At 39.0% G+C, this 25,640-nt stretch overlaps 1 protein-coding gene and 1 pseudogene across 1 annotated transcript; both read right to left on the bottom strand.

Moving 5' to 3' along the window:
* Nucleotides 1-7,114: 7,114 nt before the first annotated feature.
* Nucleotides 7,115-14,799, bottom strand: LOC113663288 (annotated as a pseudogene).
* A 4,320-nt stretch (nt 14,800-19,119) lies between these two features.
* LOC113651449 (up-regulator of cell proliferation-like) lies at nt 19,120-25,212 on the bottom strand. Its single transcript, XM_047821130.1, has 2 exons — nt 25,110-25,212; nt 19,120-24,120 (listed from the first exon to the last, which is right to left on the bottom strand). Exons 1-2 carry the CDS (start codon nt 25,210-25,212, stop codon nt 19,487-19,489), a joined length of 4,737 nt encoding a protein of 1,578 aa, XP_047677086.1. The 3' UTR covers nt 19,120-19,486.
* Nucleotides 25,213-25,640: the final 428 nt, after the last annotated feature.

Genomic DNA, 25,640 nt, shown 5'->3' on the forward strand with positions numbered 1-25,640 from the left:
CAATCATTTTAAATGCCATTTTGGGGGAAATTCTCAACTAATATTTATGTGCAATTAAATGCGAGTAATTAGATGAATTAATCACCACATCAGGTAATTAATTAGATTAAAATTTTTAATCGCTTACCAGCCCTAATACACATTTACACACATATTTACACACACACACACACACACGCATATATATATATATATATATATATATATATATATATATATATATATATATATAATTTTTTTAATTGTCACAACTATCTTTATATAATAAGTAAGATAATGATTGTACTACTGCCTTTAAATTTTACAAATTAGAGACACAAACCACGTTCATTCAACTACACTAAATGCTTAATCCTCATCAGGGTTAAAGTGAATAGTGAACTTATTCTGGATCCTAAGCAAGAATACACCCCTGATCAAACCTGAGTGCCTGTAGATTTGTTGTAAAAATAATAAATTTTAATTACAGTACCCAGAGTGTGTGTGCGCTCTGCGATGGGTTGGCACTCCGTCCAGGGTGTATCCTGCCTTGATGCCCGATTACGCCTGAGATAGGCACAGGCTCCCCGTGACCCGACTAGTTCGGATAAAGCGGTAGAAAATGAGTGAGTGAGAATTACAGTACCCCGATACCTCAAATGCCTCTTAGAATAGCTCTTATTATTTTTTTTGTAGCATCTTTTTCTTTATCTGTTTTTTTGTTTGTTTGTTTGTTTTTTTGTTTAGTTTTGTGTGTTTTTAACCACATTCATCACACATGGCTTTCTTTATTTTACTGAAAACCTTTTTTTTTTTGGAGAATCAGGTCATAATAACATACAAACCTCCCAATGTCACCCAAATGAGGATGAGGTTCCCTTCTGAGTCTGGTTCCTCCCATTGTTTCTTCCTCATATCATCTCAGGGCATTTTTCCTTGCCACCTCAGCCTTGATTATTAGTGATAGATGTTAGAGATAAATAGTTACTTAATTCAAAACTTAAAATGTATTTTTCTTATCTGTGTCTATGCTTCTATAAGGATGCTTTAAGCACTAAACAAATAAATTGATTTTAAATATAAACAATTGCATGTTTGAACTTGCTAATGATACATACTGTACATGTTTTGATACATACATTTCCTACTGTTGCTCAATTTTATTGTCATTGGTGGTTCTGATTCAGGTGCACAATGTGAATCTGTCCGGTCTTGCATACTAATATTATAAATACCTCATACCTTACCTTTATTACCGAAACCAGTTCTGTGACTGATGACTCAATGAATGTTAGTGGAATGGAACATGAATTTCTCTGGAGCAACAATGCACCATCTGATAATTCACACACATTTCAATGTTTAATTTCATTTAAATTGACTTGAGGTTGAAAGGTTTAAGACAAATATGCAGATAAGAAAAAATGTGCCTTATCACATTAGTATATCATTGTGTGTTCCTGGTCAAAGATAAGAAAATATCTAAGCTGCTAAAAGTAAAACGTGCAAATACAGTCTTGTGCAGTCTTCATTTTCAAAACACACTCCACATGATTTGTCATGATTTTATTACCATATTATCACTTGTAATGATTTGGATATTCAGTTAATCGAAGAAAATGAAGTAACACAAGTATTACAGTATATCTCCTTATCAGCACACACTGGCATCAACACTGGAAATGGCATGGGGTTTCTACATGGTTCATTTCTGTTTTTATTTATAGATTTGTAATTCTTTGCAATTTAATTATGCAAAATATTGTAACGAACAGAAGACAATGAACGAACAGATGAAATCAAAACCAGTGTTTATTGATAGTTCAGGTCTGAGGTAAAGCTGCAACTTGGAGACGTGGTGAAGGACGCTTCGCCCGTGCTCCAATAAACACACGCTTGAGAAGGAGTTGAATCTGGTAACATGCAGAACAGGATCTGGAAACGCTACTGAGAAGAAGAATGAGAGAGTCAAGTTAGTAAGCATAGCATACGAGACTGGATGGTGAATGAAGGTGAGAGCGTGGCTTAAATAGTCTGTGAGCAATTAGTGTTGAGTGACGCCAGGTGATGATTATCAGAACTCCTGATGCTGGTGACAGAATGTCCGCAGAAATCGGCTCACCCCCTTGATCTTACGCTCCATTTGTCCGTTAGTTTGCGGGTGATAGCCTGAAAAGAGACTGACAGATTTTTAGAAGCCTGAAGAAAGCTTTCCAGACTCTATAAATGAACTGGGGGCCCCGATCCGAGACAATGTCCGCCGGGAGCCCGAAATGGCGAAATACTTGCTGGAATAGCACCTCGGCGCTCTCCATAGCTGTAGGAAAACCTTTCATCGGGATGACCTTTAACATTTTTGAAAAACGATCTACAATGACAAAAATGACTATTACCTTGGGAGACCGGCAGATTGGTGGCAAAATCTACTCCTAAATGCGACCATGGACGACGAGGAACGGGGAGAGGTAGGAGCTTGCCACACGGAAGCTGTCTGGGTGTTTTCGCCATTGCACAATCCCGGCAGCCCTGGACAAAACGGTTCACATCCTGCCGCATATTGGGCCGACGGTGACAGTCTGGTTCACACCGGGATGTCCCGTGCCTGGAGACAAGTGACTCTTTTCAATCAATGTGGTCCTGAGTGAATGAGGGACGAACTTACGTCCAGGTGGACATTCTGGAGGAGGTGATGGAGTGTCTGGGATCTCATCCTCCTCGCTCCATTCAATTGGGTATGCGAAGATTTTATCCGCTAGGATGGGCTCGGGAGACAGCTTTTCGTCTTCTGGTGAGAATCTCTGTGATAGTGCGTCTGCTTGTCCATTCTTTGAACCTGGTCGATAGGAAATGGAGAAGTTAAACCGTGTAAAGAATAGAGCCCACCTGGCTTGTCTAGAGTTCATTCGTTTGGCCTCCTTCAAGTACTGGAGATTCTTATGATCTGTGATCACGATGAACGGATGTCTGGCTCCCTCGAGCCAGTGTCTCCACTCTTCCAGTGCCATTTTTATGGCTAACAGTTCACGGTCGCCGATATCATAGTTCTTCTTGGCCGAACTGAACTTGTATGAATAAAAGGCGCATGGATGATGAGCGGGGGATTCGCCTGTCCCGGGGATTCGCCAGAACCGCGCCCACGCCGGTGGAAAATGCGTCCAACTCTACCCGGAAAGGTTTCGTGGGGTCTGGCTGAACCAGTACTGGCGCTTCGCAAAATGCCCTTTTTAGTCTCTCGAATGCAATTTGCATGTCTGGAGTCCAGATGAGTTTCTTAGGGTTTCCACGAAGCACGTGGTGAGTGGAGTAATGATGAGACTGAAGTCTCGAATGAAGCGACGGTAGAAATTTGCGAATTCCAGGAATCTTTGGAGCTCCTTTATAGAGCTGGGTGGTGGACAGTTTGTGATCGCTACCACCTTTTTATCGTCCATGCTGACGCCACGTTCTGATACATCATACCCCAGGAACTGGATCATTTTCTGGTTAAATTCACATTTCTCGGCCTTCAGATAGAGAGAGTGATTGCGAAGACGTCGCAATACTTCACACACATGGTTATAATGGTCTTTGGTGTTTCTCGAATAGATGAGGATGTCGTCAATGTAAACCATGACGTACTTGTTGAGAATGTCTCGGAAGATAGAATGCATGAAATCCTGGAAGACGGCGGGCATGTTAGCAAGGCCATACGGCATGACCAAATATCCGTAGTGTCCGGAACGGGTCACGAAGGCAGTTTTCCCTTCACACCCTTGACGGATACGGATGAGGTTGTCTGCACTACAAAGGTCAAGTTTAGAAAATATGGTTGTGCCACGGAGTTTTTCTAAGGCTGCGGGCACTAGAGGAAGTGGATAACGGAACTTCTTGGATATGTTGTTGAGTCCCCTGTAATCAATACATGGCCGCAGGCCCCCATCCTTTTTGGAGCCGAAGAAAAATGGAGATGCGACAGGAGAGGTGGAAGGCCCTGAGCGAGAGCTTCCTGAATGTATTTTTCCATCGCCTCTTGTTCTGGGATAGTGAGCGAGTAGATCTTTCCCTTCGGCAGTGGTGCATCCAGGAGGAGTTCAATGGCGCAGTCCCAGGGACGATGAGGTGGAAGCTTTGATGCTCTCTTTGGTCAGAAAACGTCACGAAAGTGATCATAATCCTTAGGCACAGAAACGGAGACGTTATCTGTGGGGCTCTCAATGGAGGTGCTGAAGACAGGAAGACTTGACGACTCTGGTTTCGATTTGGGGATTCCTGAGAAGCACTGTGGGAAACACCCATCGCCCCATCGTTTGATCTCACCATTTTCCCAGGAGAGTTCGGGACAGTGTTATATTAGCCAGGGTCGACCCAGGATCACTTCTGCAGTAGAATGTTCTAGGATAAGGAACTTTATTCATTCATGATGAACAACGCCCACCGTTAGTGTCCCCTCGCTAGTACTCTGTGTCACTGGAGCTCGGTTAAGTGGTTTGCCAGTCACTGCATGTACCTGTAGTCTGCGCGGGAGACGCTCGCGTGTCAGCTTCAGTTGGTTAGCGAGTGACAGTGATATGAAGTTTCCTGCCGAACCTGTGTTGATCATAGTGGTGACAGAAATGGAGACATGAGGAAGAGAAATCTGCACTGGGGTGGTGAGAGGTGAAGAAACTAAGGCTTCGGTCTGAACCGTACTCACCAGGGCTCGAGTTGGACGGACTGGGCATTTACAGAGGAGATGATCTTTGCTCGCACAGTAGAGGCATAATTCAGCATTGAGGCAACGCTGTCTCTCTGGAAACGAAATCCGCGATGAGCCCAGCTGCATCGGTTCGGGTCCGGGCTGAGGCGTTTCCGCCGACACTCCCGGAGGTGAAGACGAGATGGAGCATGAAGACCTGCATTGCTCGGTGCGGATGGCTCGCTGGATGAAGTTTTCGAGACCCATGGAGTCGTCGAATGCTGCGAGTTGTAAACGGAGATCTGGTTTCAAACCATTACGATATGTGGTGAGTAATGCCCTTTCATCCCAGCCACTAGCTGCCGCTAGAGTGCGGAAACGGAGAGAGTAGTCAGCCGCTGAGGATTGTCCCTGCTGGATATGATATAGTTTGTCGCAGATGGTGGTGTCACCCACCGGAATGCCAAAGACCTCTTGGAAGTACGCTGTGAACTCAGAGATCGAGTGCAGGAATGAGCCATTCTGGTGCCAGATGGATTCCACCCAGCGGAGAGCTTTACCGGTGAGTAGTTAGATGATAAATGATACCTTGCTTCGCTCGGTGGGGAAACGAGAGGGTTGCATCTCGAAGATTAGAGAACACTGTAGCAGGAACCCTTTGCAGTCTTCTGCGTTGCCAGAATAGGGCGCTGGATGGGCCATGGAAACCGTGACTACAGTGGTGTTGCTAGCCTGGTTGCTAGCTGGTAGCGCCGGTGGTGCCGGCGTTCTCTGCAGCTCTTGCCTGAGCACGTCAACTAATCCTTGGAGGGCGTCCGTGGGTTGAGTTGACATGATGTTTGGTTGGTCCAGTCTTCTGTAATGAACATAAGACAATGAATGAACAGATGAAATCAAAACCAGTGTTTATTGATAGTTCAGGTCTGAGGTAAAGCTGCAAAGCTTGGAGACGTGGTGAAGGATGCTTTGCCCGTGCTCTGATAAACACACGCTCGAGAAGGAGTTGAATCTGGTAACATGCAAAACAGGATCTGGAAACGCTACAGAGAAGAAGAATGAGAGAGTTGAGTTGGTAAGCATAGCATAAGAGACTGGACGGTGAATAAAGGCGAGAGCGTGGCTTAAATAGTCTGTGAGCAATTAGTGTTGAGTGACGCCAGGTGATGATTATCAGAACTCCGGTGATTGAGATCTGAAGAAAGTGTCGTGAGAAGCTGGTGTATCCGTGACAAATATATGCATAATTGAAATATTTAGTATGTGTCGTTAATGCAAAATCTTACATACAGAGGCAGGATAGTGCCCCTTCTTTTTTTTAAATTAGAGTTTGTAAGAATACTGCCAAAAATCAAATTTGCCAAAAAACAAAAAACATCACATGCTCGTTTGCATGAGGTCTATTGCAATTTTATCACTATACTTTCATTTAAGCTTAAAAAATGTCACCTGGGCTCTTTCTGTGTGCTTCATTCATCACTGTGTTTCTTCACTGATGCCTAACAATAATATTTTTGTCATTTAAAGCATTACAAAAATTGGCACACATGAAGTTTTACTTTTGACACTGAAATTAACTGCAGAAACTGGTACACAAAGTATACTTGCTTGTGAGTTACTTAGATGTGTAAGTCTTACTTGAGGAAGTTTTCTTGGTCTAGGTAGTTCTGTATCCAGGTCCGACCCTGGGAACACTGGCAGGCAATACATTGGATTGGATACCAGTCCATCACAGGGCACAACACAGGTAATCATACACTCATTCATGCCTAGATGTAATTTAGTGTAAGCAATCTACTGATGAACTGAACCAGGTGAATTTGCATTACAGAGCAGTGGAGCAAGGTATCCAGGTTAATGTTATAAACATATGTTACGTAAGACTTTTGTGGTCTTTAATTCATCTCGTTGATAAACTGTTACTTCTGATCTATTAAGAGTTGATGTATATTTTTACCATTCATTTTCTGTCATTATTGTCCAGTCAACATATAACATCTTAAACCCATTCATAAATTATTAAGTAAGGATGACACAAAGAAATCTGATACATTTTAGAGATTATTAGTTTATTACATTATTAGTTTATTTTTAAAGCACACTGCAATCAAACTTGATGTTTCAACCCACCTTGATTTTCAGACTAATATATTTACGTAAGTAATTTATTGATATTTATGTAGTTAGCTGATAAGTAATCATACATTCATACATTCATGTGAATTTCAGAATTCAGTAGTTCGGAAACATAACAAAACATCATTTGGAATATCTGAAGTAATATCACAAATACAAAGATATATAATAGAGAAACCATAAGAGATTTATCAGAATCTTAATTGTACTTTCCATAAATGATCATTTTATACATACAGAAACTATTTTCTATCCATTTCTCAGTATAACACAAAGAAATATAAATCTATCACACCTAAACAACAAGACGATTGATGGAACCCTGAATGTTTTTGTTGTTGTTGTTGTATTGGTTTGTTGTGTTATTGTCATGAATGTCAGTATTTTGCTGCATTATCTTGATTGTTTTGTCTCATTTAATATTGAAGTTATGCTTCAGACAGAGAAGAGCCTGCTCTTTAGTGATTTTTTGCCATTCCACTGGATACACAGCTGGTTCTGCTTCAAACTGTTTAGCAAATCGGTCATTAAATGTCACCATCACATACTTCCAGTAATCTGAGGCCTTCATAGACATGTCAGGTGCAATATGCCAGTCTGGGTAGTATTTCCGGTAGTCTTTACAGGGATGAGCTTCGAAATTAGTTTCATAACTTTGAAACGTTCCATTGCCATATACAGTAGATGTACAGATCTCTTCACAAAGAGAATTAGTCTTTGCGTATACAAAACCACCAAGTCCCTTTGGTCTATGCAGACCTGCATGGTGTTGCTGATGTTTCTTCCCTCCTGCCTCACATGGTGTTTTGCAAAATGGACACTTTTTCCCACATCCAAACACCCTCTTAAAGAGCACATTTTGGGGCTTCATAGACACATTGTTCAGTGTCTCTTGGATATCAGTTGACCTGGAGATCTCATCTACTAACTGTAGCTTCATCTCATCAATACATTCATAGAGACTTTTGGTGAAGGGAGCACAATCGCTTGTATTCTGAAAGAGGACCTGTTCCACTGTGTTCATGGACATTGGGATGACACAGATTAAAGATTTGCAAAAGTTCTGGATAAACTTCGTTGTACCTCCTTCATTATTGGGCAGTGGAGACCCATTATCATCAACCTTAGAGGCTTCCATTGCTTTCATGATCTTCTGCATGATGTCATCCAGCTTCTTCATTTTTATGTTTTGCAGACATATGTCTTTGGAAAAGGATTTAATGATACGATTGTATATCCATCCTTTGACATAAGCATTATACTGCAAAATGTACATTTTAAAGTCCTCAAAGTTGGATTTTTCCAGTAGCTCCTTTTGAATTGTATCCTGAAAAAGCACTCGAGAACTATACTCAGTTGGGATGTTTAGCAGAACTGCGTCAACGATATCAGGTCCAATGGACTGGTCGATGTATTCAGCCACTTCTGGTTTGAGACAGACCTGAGTGAATTCTCTTGCTTTCCTGTGGCACTGGTCATTCTTTCTATACAAATCAATGAAATCAGACAGATACTGACTCTTGAATTTCTGCAAATGCTTAATGGGGTCTTGCTCACTGAGGAATTTCCTGTGCATAACTGTGAATTCGCGAGATGCAATGCCACAAATGTGCAGTTTTAAGTCAAGTTCAAATTTTGTACTGATTTTTGAACCTGCACGTGTGAGCTGATCATCAATTTCTTCCAGCACATCTTTTGTAAATGTGTATTGGTAATCACATTTTTCTTGTGCATGCTGATCAATGGTTTTTTCACAGGACTTAATTATACTGTTTGCAACAATCTCTAACTCTTGCTTTGCATTACGCTGTCTGAAGAGGCTTTGAATTTTCTTTCCTAATTTTACATGTTTCTCTTTGACCTGGAATTCTCCTCGCCCATACTCTGAGAAATTTTGAACTTTCTGCAAATCCTCCATGAGATTGCGATTGGCGAAACTTCCTCTCAGTTGCTTTAGAATTTCAGCAGAAACATCCCTTTCTTTTATACCAGTGATGTTTGCCACTTCTCTTTTCCACATTTTCTCAAACTCAGCTGTAAGCTCTTTGTCAGACACATAATGTTTACAATGTTGGCACTCAATCATTGCAGTTTGCTTTCTGTGAATGTCTTCTAATTTCTTCTTGTTACTCGTCATCTCAAGAACAACATCTAATGTTTTTCTCACTTCATCCTTTTCTTCCCTCCTGCCTTTGATATTATTAGCAAAATCAACTTTGTACTTTTCCACCAAATGTACATGGCGGTCTTTCTTTTTGTAGTACTCGTTTAGATTTTTATACATTCTGTCTCTCTGAGAGGCAATTTCTTTATGTGCTTTCTGTTTAATTTGCTCAACAACCTCATTATTCCGACTTTTATCAGTGTTAGGTATTTGAACCATTTCAGATGTAACCCAAGACTGAATGTGTCTTCTGAAAGACCATTCCCATTCTGTAAACTTTTTGGAAAGGTTGTCATATTCATGGGCTACAAGAGTGTTTCTGAAACTGAAGATAAAGTTCTCAAATTTCACTGCCTTCCACAAGCTGCACATCCATTGCAGGAACTCTGGGATCTGAGAGGGTTCTTCATCCTTTCTTGCTTTCAAGAGGTTTTTCTTAAAATCAAGAACAGCTACACTGTAGCCTATATTAACTGGGGCCATTGGCGGAGTGCCATGCCATAGGCCTGGTATATACCAGTCATTCTTTTCCACATCATAATCCAAAACATCAGTGAATTGTTTTATGTTAGGCTTCTTTTCCATCCCAGCTGCAATCACTGTCATCTCATTTAGTTGTTCCAAGAGCTGTTTTCGTTCTGTCAGGTTTTTGTCATATGCAGATACACCACCAACATTTTGATGAACAAAGTAGCAGACTGTCTTTTTACCAACTTCCTTCATCCGTAAAAAAGCATGAACTGCTATCTGTAACACATCCTTCATCTCTGTGGAATTTTCCATTGCTATATTGATTATAGTTACATCACTAAGACCAATCACAAACGTTGCTAACTCATTGTCATGCTCATAACTGTCTTCCAGTTTTGCCAGTGCTGTGATTTCAAACCCTCTGTATCAATCAGAAGGACAAAGTCACAAAGTAACTCTTCCTTCAAGGCCCCACCTACAGGTATGACAATCATGTATGCTCCACGTGTGCATCGTCCACTACCCACTGCAAACTGCACTCCAAACATAGTGTTGAGCAGTGTTGATTTACCAGAACTCTGAACCCCTAACACAGTTATAACCAGCACGTGGCTCTTTCCCCCAACCATACTGTGAAGCTCCATGAGAACATCACTCACCCATTTCTCTGGGATATTTGATGCATCTCCATCTAGTAGTTCAAGAGGAAATCCAGCCATAAGCAGTTTGGCAGCCAGAGTAGGAAGATTGCTTATTTTGTCAGATATTTTGCTTGAACCAAATGAAGCAGCCATATAGATTTGTCCCATTTCTCTCATGTAATGCTCGATGCCAAGAGAAGAATCAAGAAGTTCCTGGTCTAATCGGGCTATAGCATCTCTGTCTTTCTTTTTTTCACACTTTTTGTATTTTTGCCGAAGGATTGACATGTGTTTGCGTGATCGCATGTCCATCTTTAGTCCCATCCATTTCAGAAAGAAGGCTCGCTCAGTATCATCAGAGCTCAACAAAGCATCAGTGAAGATCTCCATTGTTTTGGTCATTTTGTACTGACTTTGTCTGTTCCAAATTTCATCAATTTCTTTTTGAAGTTGCACCTCATAGTCTTCCAAGCTGTTTTCTCCTGAATTTAGTAATCTACATTGCTCTTTCTCTATTTTAGCCAGTCTTTTCCAATTTTCACCTTGTAGTGGCAACTGTGTCTTTTTATAGTCTGTTATTTGACGAACTCCAATCATTTTCAAGATTTTTTCTGCCTTTTCTTCAGCTGATACAGAGGCTTTTCTTTGAATCTCATCAACGTCAAGACCTAATTCCCGAGCAGTCTTCTTCATGGAATCAATAGTACATGATCTGTAAGCTCCGCTTAGAACAGTCTTAATGGAAGAATTGATTGATTTAGCAAAAGAAGCCAAATTCACTTTTTGGTTTTTCTTAATTATGTGGTCTCTATCCAGCTGCAGTGTATCAATTACTGTCTCAATAGATAACTTAGCCTCCTGGGTCATGTTTCTCTGAGAGTTCACCACAAGAAATAATTTGGATGTAATTCCTTTTAAAGAAGCTAAGAATCTTTGCTCCTTTTCTTCAACACTGTCCAAGAACACAAATAGAGCTGCTGATACCTTTGTAAGGAACCTGAATTGTGTTTCAAAGGTGCAAGCATCACCTCTTAAATTAGCAACAGCTACTGCATCAGAAAAGACATCAATGCTATTGTTCCCTCATGGAAGATTCCAGCATATTTCAACCATGCCATTAGCAATTTGCTTAGGTGCAGATCCTCCAATCATTTCTCTATGAGAAAAGAAGTCATGGTGCTGCTCTGCATTGTTGAGCACTTGGTTCAAAACTTGAGACTTGGACAAGCTGCAGTTACTTAATCTCACAAAAGATACCAAGGGAATTTCAGCATGAACAACACTGTTTTCGACAAACTCTTTTGATACTGACATTGAACATGGGTGCCATTCTTTTATGATACATCTAAGAGCCCATAACATAAGAGTGCCCTGATTGATTACTCCTGGAGGCAGCGAAAATGGTGTGGCAAACTGGCACATTGACATTTTCAGTGCTATTTCTTGCTGAAGAAAACTATCTGCACAAAAAAAGAGGGCAGCATGAAGATCAAGAAGGTTAAAACTACCATCACTCTCCTCTTCACTAAACAAGTCTTCTGATTCGGCATTTCCACAAAGTGAAGATAGTATTGATCTTGATTTTGAATTAACCATCAATAACTTTCTCAGAAAGCCCAATGGTATTGCTTTCAGTGAGTCAGTTTTTTCATTGGACAATGTGGCACTGTTGATTTCCAGTAATGTCTTCAGGGACAGCTTGTTTGGGTAGTAGTTTTCAAGTCCCAGTGTTTTCAAAAATGAAAGAAGGGAATCTGAAAATAAAAGCATTTTTTTCTTAATGATATATATATATATATCTCACTCTCACTCATCTCACTCATTTTCTACCGCTTTATCCGAACTACCTCGGGTCACGGGGAGCCTGTGCCTATCTCAGGCGTCATCGAGCATCAAGGCAGGATACACCCTGGATGGAGTGCCAACCCATCGCAGGGATATATATATATATATATATATATATATATATATATATATATATATATATATATATATATATATATATATATATATATACTGTATATATGGTTAAAAATGTGCATAAAAGAATATTTTAATGTTTGTTTTTAAATTTTGTGATTTGTTAAGTTATTACTAAAAAAAAGCAGGGTTTCATAGTTCCCTGCAATTAGGTGGAGGCTGGTGTACATTTAGTATTGTGGACAAGCTTCGGTGAATGGTTCCCTTTTTGAGGGAACTCCACTCTGCACAATGCCCTCTGAAGAACATATAAATTTATTACAATTTAATTGGCACATGGTTTCAAGTAAAAGACCATAAATGTACTTGCATTGAGCACTTGGCTCAATGCAAATGGGAGCACTTCTCTTTTGGCACTAGATTAGGGGTTTTAACTTCTTCATATGCCCTTTTAGTGCTACAGGGTTACTTATGGTTTGGGTCCCACCTTGAGGCAGGTTAATGTCACAAGCCTTTTTGATGACACTTTTTGCATGTATTTTGGGGTGTTGATGCCTACGCTACCCCTGCTAAATGGAGAAGACCTCATCTCTCAGCAGTGTTTCTAGCTCGAAAAACTTTCTCCTGCAGCCCAGGGGTTATGATTGATCCACAAGCAGAGAGCACAACAGTTGTCTCCTAAATCTATCACCAGGGTGGGCCACGTTTACACCCAACCTTCAAGCAGGTGATGAAAATCCTCCTGTTTGGACAGAAACCAAACTTTTGAGGGCAGTTTGCATTACACGGTACAGGCGCTAGAGAGTAGATTCCTGCTGAGGCAGAGGCCAAGGTCCGGGGAAAGGCTGACCCACCCACAGGTGGTGAAGGCCATATGGCAGAGGTACAGAAAAGGTGCTCTTGTTCACCTCCAAGAAGCTGACCCACTGTCCCTTCAGGTTTGCCCTCACACCTTCATCTCCGCTAGGGCTGGGCACCACGTTGCAGGTGTGGCTGAGGCTGTAAGTCATCCCCCAATAGCACTGAACCCAATGGTTCTACCCAGGGTACACCAGCAAAAAGTCCCCCTATTATTAGTAGCTCCGCATTGATGAAATAAATTGCCTCTTGCTTAGAAACCAGTCGGATTTGGTTGGTTCATCTTGCTATTTCTTGTAGGGCTGGCTTGGTAAAAAGCAAATTAAAGCATTTTGCTGTTTTACAAGGCCTTGGCAATGCATGGCACCTCTGGGTATGTCATGTGACTTACCTCTAAACTGGCTCGAGTCCTTCTGGGCTGATCCTGATGCTGATCCACAGTCTTTTTTAAGCATAGAATAAAGTCATGTTTAATTAGACACATAGCAGATTGTGCAAATGTGTTAACACATAACCAAAAAGAATACAAATCAGTACATTTACATAAAAATTTTAATTAATATTTAATGACCAAAATGCTAATACGTAGTTCCTACTTTTAATGACACTTCTGTTAGAAGCCATCTTTCTTCAGGATTAGGTTATTTTTTCAAGCTGCGATACAGATTTTCAGAAATGCCTGTGTGGTGAAAGAAAAGAAGATTATTCAATGTGTTCAACCAAGATTTTCATTAATGTAATATTTGAAGAACAGTTGGTTGGAATTATTTACAGATAAATTATGAAAACAGATGGAAATATTTATTTATTTGTTTGTTTGTTTGTTTGTTTTTTATCAGTAGAGCTTATAAGAATTTGGAATTGTTCAAATTTAACAACAAGGTCAAATTACTTTTGTCAAATATATTTATTTTTTTAAAAAATGCTTTCTGTTTGAAGAATATTCTAAGGGAATTTCAGGCATAGTAATTATTACCAAGAACAACTATATTTGATGACAGAAGAGTGCCGATCAACATATCAATGCATCAGGTTCTAATTGTTTTTAACCTTGTAAAAATTATTTGAAGATATTTTGTTTATAAGATTTTATTTAATATATCTTTTTTCATATATCTCAAATTATATGAGACTTATATTTGCATAAAATTCACAGCCATTTTTCAGAAATTACAAAAAATAACTAATAAATATGAATGACCATTGTAGGTTAGCATAGAGAAAATCAGAAAATAGGGTCAATTAAGTGAAAACAAAATTCACACAAACAGAGAGGAAGACTATAACATTTTGATACATACTTTTAAAGCCCCTGTCAACTTTTTTGTATGCATTTATAAAAAATAAGAAACGGAATAACAAAAAAAATCCACTTGATTTGACTGCAGTTTTCTGAGTAGGCAGAAAAGGTACTATTGGTGCCTTATTGCTTTTATTAAGTTGTTTTTCAATTAGAGAAGTATAGTTCATGAATCTTCCATTTGGAATGTCAATAAAATTACAGAACTTTATTTTACTTTTTTATTATTGATATCTAATAATGCTTACATTTACACTATAGGAATGATTGTTGTAAAAATTTGTCCACCAGGCAATGTTGGTTTTAATGATCAAATGAATAACTCAAAAAGAATAATGTCCTAGCAATAATATTAAAATTCATAAAATTCTCAATTTTTTTTTTGTGAATCATCCCTTCTACCTTATAAAGGCAAAGGAAAATGAAAAGGGTCTATATCTTCTAAAGGTAAAAGATTTGAAGCAAAAAAAATATTTTTTAAGGTTTTATCATTGCTTACCATATTTAGACATTTAATGGAGTTCACATGATGATCTTGGTGTTCGTTCTTTTGTTATTGTTGCTTGTTCCCAGTATTTATACTCAGTAAACTGTTCTACACCCTGAGATTGCATCAGAACTGTTGATTCGCTATCTGCGAATGTGAAGAACAGGTTTTGTGAGTTTAAAAAAAGTGAAAACAAAAGGGGGGCTTAATCTTCAATGGGATCTACAACAAGCAGATATGGGTTTGATGATCAGGTGTCTACACACTTTGGTGAATTAAGTTTACTGTAAGTTTCTTTAATGCCCTAACTTAATTAAAATGATAAATAAGTAATACAATTATTTTTCTTATTCCATTTCATAAATTCAGGGAATATTATGTGTCAAAATTACTCATTTGTGAGAGTAACTATGTGTAACTAAGTGTAATGGAGGTGGGGGATAAGGTAGTGCTTAAATTGCTTTGATTGTACCTTCCTGCATACGTAGGTATATTTATAACATGGCTGTTGTTGTGACTGTTGTTGTGAAACTGTTCCTCATTTAACACTTTTCTGGCCTCACCCTCATCTACAGTATTTAAAAACTTTACACCTATTTGTTTTTATGTAAGAGTAAGTTTGGATATAATGGCATGTCAGGAAATACTGGAATGGCAATTTAAATCGAAAGTATGCAAAACTTGCAGGTGACACCTCATCAGCATTTTTTACCTTCAGATATTTTTGACCATTTATATTAGTTAGTGCTGAAGGGAAAACATATCAAATATAGATTGGAATAATTAATAATATTTTTTGTAAAAACGTATTTTTATACATGCAAGTCAAGTCAAGAAGCTTTTATTGTCATTTCAACCATACATCATACAATCATACAAGGACTTCTTAAAGAACCATATGCAACTAAAATGACATCAATTAGTTTTGTAATACAGTAGTAAATGTTTCTTTTGTGAATTCTTCATTGACACAATTATTCAACCCCTTAAAAACTACCACTCTGAAGAACAGAGGTTCACTGAAGTGTTTTCAATCAGGTATTGAAAACACCTGTGGATGTCAGGGAGCAGCAATAAGCCTAATAAGCACCAATTAGACAGCTTTAAAATGACTTTGATACTCAGCTCCTTCTAGACATTTATTGGTATGGTTACAAACATGGTGAAGTCAAGAGAATGGTCCAGGAAGACAAGAGAAGAGGTGATTACTCTTCACAGGAAGGGCAATGGCTATAAGAAGATTGCAAAGATGTTAAACATACCAAGAGACACCAGAGGAAGCATCATTCGCAAATTCAAGGCAAAGGGCACTGTTGAAACGCTACCTGGTCGTGGCAGAAAGAAGATGCTGACTTCGACTTCTGTGCGCTACCTGAAGCGTAGAGTGGAGAAAAGTCCCCGTATGACTGCTGAGGAACTGAGAATAGATTTGTCAGATGTGGGTACTGAAGTTTCTGCTCAGACAATTAGGCGCACCCTGCGTAATGAAGGCCTCCATGCCAGAACTCCCAGGCGCACCCCCTTGCTGTCTCCAAAGAATAAGAAGAGTCGACTGCAGTATGCCAAAAGTCATGTGGACAAACCACAGAAGTTTTGGGATAGTGTTCTGTGGACTGATGAACAAAATTAGAACTGTTCGGGCCCATGGATCAACGCTATGTTTTGGAGGAGGAAGAACAAGGCCTATGAAGAAAAGAACACCTTGCCTACTGTGAAGCATGGCGGGGGGTCATGCAGTCCATCACAAACCTGAGGCTTGGGAGACGTTGGACCTTTCAACAGGACAATGATCCCAAGCATACCTCCAAGTCCACTAGAGCATGGTTGCAGATTAAAGGCTGGAACATTTTGAAGAGGCCATCGCATTCACCAGACTTAAATCCGATTGAGAACCTCTGGTGGGACTTAAAGAAAGCAGTTGCAGTGCACAAGCCTAAGAATGTGACTGAACTGGAGGCTTTTGCCCATAATGAATGGGCGAAGATACCCGTAGATCGCTGCAAGACACTTGTGTCAAGCTATGCTTCACGTTTAAAAGCTGTTATAACTGTAAAAGGATGTTGTACTAAGATTGAATATCATTTGGGGGTTGAATAAAACTGATAATGATGTGAGCTCAGAAAAGACATTTGTGGTTATTTCATTATAAATGTTATGTTATATTTGACCTATGACCTACTCTTTGATTTAATTGTAAGCAGGATGACTGAATGATGATCAAAATCAATGTCAAACCGACCAAAACAATCAATTTCAGTTGGGGTTGAATAATTTTGAACACAACTGTATATAGCTGTTGCAGTACCCAGTGAAATGAAACAACATTTCTCCAGGGCCAAGGTGCTACATAAAACAAAGAGAGGGCTAAGCACTTAAGTAAGTAGTCCTAGCCACATAAAGTGAATCTGTGCAACCTGGTGTACACAGTGTGAGACAAAAGACAGAAAGACAGTGCAGGACAAAATACAGAAAGACAGTGCAGGACAACAGACAGAAAGACAGTGCAGGACAAAAGACAGCGCAAACAAACATTGCATTACACAAATGACAATACACAAAAACAGAGCCGACCAGTGTAAAAAGTGTATTTTCAATCAATATTGCGTGTGCAGAAATACTGGAATGAACACATTAGTATTATAGCAGCAGTTGCATGAGTTATTGTGCAGTATTGTGTAAAACAGCAATCGACTGAAATGTGAACGGCAGCATGTGCAAAGAGCAAAAGCAGTGTAACAGCATTTAAACAGTTTGATATTGTTAGGGATTAGCGCAGATCCGTGATGGATCTGCACAGACTTATGGCCATGTGCGTTTGTGTTTGTTTATGTCACGTGATTGCCCCGTCTTTGTCTGCTCCTCCCGGTCATCACACCTGTTCCCCATTGTGTGTGATTGTCCGTGTCGCTATATATGTGAGCCGCATTGCATTAGGCAGCACGGCTTCATTGAATATATTGTTTGTTCCCTGTGTAGCGTGGTATATGTTTGTCATTAAAATTATAAATTTTAATTTAATAGTATAGCCAAAACCCCCCACCCCCAGCGGGCCGCGGTAAAATGATCAAACATTGACTGATCCGCGGCGAAAAAAAGGTTGGGGACCACTGATGTACAGTATATTCCATCGCTTACATAAATTATATAATCATTATCATTAAAAAATATTTTTGAGATAGACAGGTAGAGACAGATGGAAGTACAGTATCTGGTTTCACTTTGTCACGAAGTGACACGGTGAGACAAAGGCGAGTGAGGATCCAAATGCAGTTTAAAGGTTTTTACTAAACAAAACACAAACAAACAGGCAGGCAGGCAACGCGGAACAAACAGGAAACGGGAACATGGACATGCACACACCAACAACGACCAACAACATTGAAGTGAACAGACAGAGTATATATGGTGAACGAGAACCAATCACAAAACAGAGACAGACAAGGACTAAGACAAAACACCTGGGGAAGAGATTGAATGTAATTAGTGTCCATGGTAACAGATAGGTGGGCGGGGTTAACAATTAACATCAGGGAGAGACGGCAGACAGAAACAAGGGGAAACAGACAGACACGTTACACACTTGGGCCAATGGCATTTGCGTCATTAATTTAGCATGAATGGTGAGAAGGCGGGTAAAACTAGCAGGTTGTGATGATTCTCAGCTGTGTGCACACACCAGGCTTCTAAAGAAACAAATGCTTTTAGATCATAACACTCCCGGTTTTTAATGTATGTTAAAAAATGAACAAAATATTTAGTTTCTTTTGGCAATGTCCTAATGCTGCTATTCACCTATTAACCTTTTGTCTTGTTGGTCAACAATTATACAGTATGTTATGTGTTTATGTAACCCACTCAAATGATTGAACTAATGGACCTAATATTTCTGTCACTATCTCTCATACTTGAGAATAAGTGTTTCTTCTTTAAACTTATATTTGTTTTCTTTTTCTACCTAATGCATAGCATGTTTAGTCGTTGAAAAATGCATTTACATATGTGTGTATATTTTATTTTTTTGGTGGGAAATGAAATAGATTATTAGAGAAGTCGAGTCGAGTGTTGCTAACATCACTTGTGCGCTAGTAGTGGTGAAATATGCGCGCTGCATTTTTTGGCAGCTGCTCAACTTAATCCATCCTCGCAAATCTATGTCTAAATACATGCCTGAACTGTTTCATTGCATTAGGTTTGCAGCATGTGTTATATGAGCTGGGACAGTTACATCGCAGTGTGATTGTTTTGGATTTAGGTTGATAAGGACATAAGGATATATTCTACATTTACACCTAAAGCTTCATTTTACTGTTTACCCTTGTACCGTATGTATGATGACAATAAACTTGAATTGAATCAAATTTAGTGTATGAGAGATTATTTGCTTATTATATTTTTATTAGTTTATTTTAATAACATAAATGTAATAACACACATCTTCACAACCAATTTTTTCTTCACAGACATATTTATGTAGCCTATTTGTATATGTAGTAAACTCACAAACATACCCATATTGTTTGCTCATACATTAGAAGAGAAACTAATTAATACACATAACCATGACATTTTAACAAAGTTGTAATAACTGTAAAAAAAAAAAAAGTGATTAATAAACATTTTAACAATAATCAAACTATAAGAAAATCCTCACTTCTCAAATATTAATCATTGGAGGCATACCAAGTAATAGGAATTAAGGATGAATTTTTTTCATTATATCAATAGGACAGCTCAAATGATGAACATAACATAATAGTGCCCAGAAAATCACATAAGTTATAACAGTGGTTATGGAATTACAAATTATTATTTGCATTGTTTATTCATGTTTTCTTCAGAAATCCCAAAACATTTACTGGGACATTTTGGCAGATTTGTCTCATTTTATATTGAAGTTTTTCTTCAGACTAATAAGAGCCTGCTCTTTAGTGATTTTCTTCCATTCATCTGGATACACAGCCGGTTCTGCTTCAAACTGTTTAGCAAATCTGTCATTAAATGTCACAATCACATACTTCCAGTAATCCGAGGATTCTATAGACACGTCAGGGGCAATATGCCAGTCTGGATAGTATTTCCGATAGTCTTTATAGAGCTGAGGTTCAAAATTTGTTTCTTGAGTTTCAAAAGTTCTGTTGCCAACCACACTAGATGTACAGATCTCTTCACAGAGAGCATTATCATTTAGGAAACCGCAAAGCCCTTTTGGTCTGTGCACAGCTGCATAGTGTTGCTGATGTTCCTTTCCTTCTGCCTCACATGCTATTTTGCAAAATGGACATGTTTTCCCACATCCAAACACCCTCTGAAAGAGCACATTTTGGGGCTTCGCAGACACATTGTTCAGTGTCTCTTGGATATCAGTTGACCTGGAGATCTCATCAGTTAACTGCAGCTTCATCTCATCAATACATTCATAGAGACTTTTGGTGAAGGGAGCACAACTGCTTGTATTCTGAAAAAGGACCTGTTCCACTGTGTTCATGGACATTGCAATGTCACAGCTTAAAAATTTGCAAAGGTTCTGGATCAACTTTGTTGTACCTTCTTCATTATTGGGCAACGTAGAACCATTGTCATCAAGCTTTGAGGTTTCCATTGCTTTTATGATCTTTTGCATTATGTCGTCCAGCTTCTTGATTTTTATGTTTTGTAGAGATATGTCTTTGGAAAGGCATTTAACAATATTATTGTCTATCCATCCTTGGACATAAAAGATATATTGCAAAATGTACCTTTTAAAATCCTCAAAGTTGGATTTTTCCAGTAGCTCCCTTTGAATTGTGTACTGAAAAAGCACTCGAGAACTATACTCAGTTGGGTTGTTTTGCAGAACTGCATCAACAATTTCAGGTCCAATGGACTGGTCGATGTATTCAGTCACTGCTGGTTTGAGACAGACCTGAGTGAATTCTCTTGCTTTCCTTTGGCACTGGTCATTCTTTCTGTACAAATCAATGAAATCAGAGAGATACTGACTCTTATTTTTCTGTAAACGTTTTAAAGGATCTTGTTCAGCAAGATACTTCTTGTGCATCTCTGTGAACCTACTAGACGCAATGCCACAAATGTGCAATTTTAGGTCAAATTCAAATTTTGTATCATAATTGGTGCCTGCTCTTTTGAGGTGTTCATCAATTTCATCAAGTAGATCTTTTGTGAAATCAGGTTGGTAATTGCCTTTGGATTGTGTAAAGTGTTCTATCATCGTGCAGCAACTGGAAATAGCATTGTCTGCAATATTCTGTAGATCATGCTTTACACTGTGATGTGCATATATTAAACCCTTTAATTTTCCCAATTTCACATGATCTTTCTTGGCCTTGAACTCTTCTTGCCCATATTCTGTCAAGGTCATAATTGTCTGCAAATATTGTGTGACGTTACGATGTTCAAAACTTGAACGAAACTTGATAAAAACATCCTGAGGAACATCTTTTTCTGTAAGACCAGAGACATTTCCCACCTCACGGCTCCACATACTTTCAAAATCAGCTTTGAGATCTTCGTCAGTCACCTCATCTTCACGATCTTTGTAGTTCTGCAGTAGTTGCATGACCTTGCGTTTAATTATATCAGCTTGCTTATTATGTATGTCTTCTACTTTCTCCTGGTTTCTTCTCATTTCAAGAGCAAATTCAAATCTCTTTCTCACTTCCTCTGTCAATTCAGTCTGCAGCGATTTAACACTATTAGCAAAATCAGTTTTGTACTTTTCCACCAAATGCACATAATGGTCCCTCTGTTTATAGTAGTCTTTCAGTTTTTCAGTTATTAATTTGGTTTGAACTACAATCTCTGTGTGCACGTTTTCCTTCAGTGTTTCAGCGACTTCTCGAATTGAACTTGTTTTAGCGTTAGACAGCTGAACCTCTGCATTATAGATCAAAGACAAAATATGGCTTCTGAAAGACCATGCCCAGTCTGAAAACTCTTTGCACAGGTTCTCATAGGCATGGGCCACAAGACTGTTTCTGAAACTGAAGATAAAGTTCTCAAACTTCACTGCCTTCCACAAGCTACTCATCCATTGCAGGAACTCTGGGATCTGGGAAGGTTGTTCATTCTTTCTTGCTCTAAGTATCTCAAAAAGAGTTTTCTTAAAATCAAGAACAGCCACACTGTAGCCTGTATTAACTGGTGCCATTGGTGGTGTGCCATGCCATAGGCCTGGTAAATACCAGTTATTATTTTCCACATCATAATCCAAAACGTCAGTGAATTGTTTTATGTTAGGCTTCTTTTCCATCCCAGCTGCAATCACTGTCATCTCATTTAGTTGTTCCAAGAGCTTTTTTCTTTCAGTTAGGTTTTTGGTATTTGCTGATACACCACCAACATTTTGATGAACAAAGTAGCAGACTGTCTTTTTACCCACTTCCTTCATGCGTAAAAAAGCATGAACTGCTATCTGTAACACATCCTTCATCTCTGTTGAATTCTCCATTGCTATATTGATTATAGTTACATCACTAAGTCCAATCACAAACGTGGCCAACTCATTGTCATGCTCATAACTGTCTTCCAGTTGTGCCAGTGCTGGTGATTTCAAACCCTCTGTATCAATCAGAAGAACAAAATCACAAAGCAACTCTTCCTTCAAGTCTTCACCAACAGGGATGAGAATCATGTATGCTCCACGTGTGCATCGTCCACTACCCACTGCAAACTGCACTCCAAACATAGTGTTGAGCAGTGTTGATTTACCAGAACTTTGAACCCCTAACACAGTAATAACCAGCACGCGGCTCTTTCCCCCAACCATCTTGTGAAGTTCCATGAGAACATCGCTCACCCACTTCTCTGGGATATTTGATGCATCTCCATCAAGTAGTTCAAAAGGAAATCCAGCCAGAAGCAGTTTGGCAGCCAGAGTAGGAAGATTGCTTATTTTAGCAGATATGTTGTTTGAACCAAATGAAGCAACCTTATAGATTTGTCCCATTTCTCTCATGTAATGCTCTACGCCAAGAGAAGAATCAAGAAGTTCCTGGTCTAATCGGGCTATTGCATCTCTGTCTTTCTTTTGTTCACACTCTATGTATTTTTGCCGAAGTTTTGACATGTGTTTGCGTGATCGCATATCCATCTTTAGTCCCATCCATTTCAGAAAGAAGGTTTGCTCAGTACCGTCAGAGCTCAACAAAGCATCAATGAAGATATCCATTGTTTTGGTCATTTTGTACTGACTTTCTTTGTTCCAAATTTCACCAATTTCTGTTTGAAGTTTACTCTTGTATTTCTCCAGGCTCATTCCTCCTGAATTCAGTAATCTACATTGCTCTTTCTCTATTTTAGCCAGTCGTTTCCAATTTTCACCTTGTAGTGGCAACTGTGTCTTTTTATAGTCTGTTATTTGACGAAGTCCAATCGTTTTCAAGATTTTCTCTGCCATTTCTTCAGCTGATACAGAGGCTTTTCTTTGAATCTCATCAATGGCAAGACCTAATTCCTGAGCAGCCTCCTTCATGGAATCAATTCTAAATGATTTGTGAGATTCAGTTAGAACAGTCTTAATGGAAGAATTGATCGATTTCGCAAAAGTAGCCAAATTCCCTTTTTGGCTTTTCTTAATTATGTGGTCTTTATTCAGTTGCAGAGTATCAATTACTGCATCAATAGATGACTTCACCACCTGGGTCATATTTCTTTGAGAGTTCACCACAAGAAATATGCTGGACTTAATTTCTTGTAAAGAGGCAAACAGCCTTTGTTCATTTTCATCAACACTGTCCAGGAAGACAAACACAGCTGTTGACACCTTAGTAAGGAACCTGAATTGTGTTTCAAATGTGCAGGCATCACCTCTTAAATTAGCAACAGCTACTGCCTCAGGAAAGACGTCTATGCTATTGTTCCCACATGGAAGATTCCAGCATATTTCAACAATGCCATTAGCAATTAGCCTAGGTTCAGTTCCTCCAATCATTTCTCTATGAGAAAACAAATCATGGTGCTGCTGTGAATTGTTGAGCACTTGGTTCAAAACTTGAGACTTGGACAAACTGCAATTACTTAATCTCACAAATGACACCAAGGGAATTTCTGCATGAACAACACTGTCTTCAACAAATCCTTTTGATTCTGACATTGATTGGGGACGCCATTCTTTTATGATAGCTCTAAGAGCCCATAACATAAGAGTACATTGATTATGTACTCCTTGAGGTAACAGAAATGGTACTGCAAACTGACACATTGACATTTTCTGTGCCATTTCTTGCTGAAGAAAACTATCTGCACATAAAAAGAGAGCAGTGTGAAGATCTAATAGGTTAAAACTACCATCACTGTCTTCTGATTCATCATTTTCACAAGATGGAGATTCTATAAACCTTGAGTTTGAATTAACCATCAGTAACTTTCTCAGGAAGGCCCATGGGATTGCTTGCAGTGAGTCAATCTTTTCATTGGACAATGTGGCACTGTTGATTTCCACTAATGTCCTCAGGGTCAGCTTGTTTGGGTAGTACTTTCCAAGTCCCAGTGTTTTCAAAAATGAAACAGGTGCATCTGAAAATTTAAACAAATTTCATTTTAATATTCTGATATGTTAAAAATTATATGTTGTGATAAATGATAAATGTCATATATTTGTATCAGGTATCATTAGGTAACAGTTACATTTATAGCTTAAGCAAGGTTTAATAAACAGGGTTTAATAACAAAGGAAACACTAAACAGGACATGGACTGAAGACAGGACAACAGTGGATTCCGCGCTGCACAATGGGAAACAGGTGTGTGGAAACGGGAGGAGCAGACAAGGGTGGGGCAGACACGTGACAAAGAACAAACACATGCACGTGGATAAAGTCCGGAGTCCTGACACTATCAAAGATATATTGGTCTTATACCACCCCTAAATCTGCATGAGTAGCAGTTCAAAATGATGCAGTCAGCTGGCTTCACATGCTTCAGGAGCATATAGTAACCTTTTAGTAGCCATATAGTGCATCATTTCTGTGGACTCCAAGTAACTAGCTATGGTGGTCACTGAAACACTAAATTTACTCAATGCCTAATTTTATTTGTAATGATTTTTCTTCCTTACTTTTCTTTATTTATTATTATAAATACTTTTATGCTTACAATTAATTGCACAGACCAAATTGTAAGTCCCAGAGACATGAAAGTTAGTTACAAGGTTGACACCCTCCCCTACTCAGGCATGCAAGATGGTCCAGATATTTATCTTCGTATGTTATTATACTGAGTTCATGTCTCTCTGAAAAAACAGAACATGTGGCATGGTCAAAAGGATCAATGAACTTAATACAAAAGTTTGGAATGACACAAAACAACAGTGATTGACTTGGTCTCACATCTTCCACTTTTATCCCCTGTTAAAGTCCTTTGTTGTGTTGGCAGTGTTTTTGTCATTTGTCCTTGGAATTCATTCTGCAGCAGCTACTATCATGAGTTCCCTTATGAACATATATTGATGAGCCTGTTCAAGAAGCAGCCATAGATTCCTAAGCCATGGCAATACCATTTCTTTACTTGACCCATAAGATTGTTTATTTTGAATAAAGCGCATATCCTCCTTTTCTCCACACTTTGGACTTTTCATCACGTTGGTAATGTCAGTGTATTCCTCCGGCATTCCAGTTTGCGGCACTCATGGGTCATGTCACTTCCAGGTCACCAGACTATTCATGCATGATCTTCATCAGATGACCTCTCTCCAGTTATGTCGCGATCTGTGAGTCATTCCTCCATCCTCCTGTTCCAGTTATTTCTCATAGTCTTGCTGCTGTTGTTCCAAGTGGACTTTTTGCCAGGTTGGATTTACTTTTCCCTTTTGTTTTGCTTAATTTTGAGAACTTCAATTGTGCACGTTGCTAGCTTGTCCCGTGTTCCGGTTTTTGTGCTTTGGCGGTTTTCCTGCCGGTTGGATTATATTTTTGGGGTTTTGAGCTTGCCATGATTTTTTGCTCTTCCCTTTTTCCCTGTGGAATATTATTGCCCGTGTGTGGATTAATTCATGTTTATGGATTGTAACTTCCGCCTGTGTCCGTGGACTATTGTCAT

Source organism: Tachysurus fulvidraco, chromosome 12 (assembly GCF_022655615.1).
Source record: "Tachysurus fulvidraco isolate hzauxx_2018 chromosome 12, HZAU_PFXX_2.0, whole genome shotgun sequence".
NCBI lineage: Eukaryota > Metazoa > Chordata > Actinopteri > Siluriformes > Bagridae > Tachysurus > Tachysurus fulvidraco.

Bases quoted from the DNA above. Each gene is read 5' to 3' on its own strand.
- LOC113651449 (XM_047821130.1), bottom strand. From the start codon at position 25,212: ATGCCGGAGGAATACACTGACATTACCAACGTGATGAAAAGTCCAAAG. The intron at 24,121-25,109 runs GTAAAGAAATGG...TTAAATTTTCAG, and splicing joins TAAACAATCTTATGGGTCAA to ATGCACCTGTTTCATTTTTG.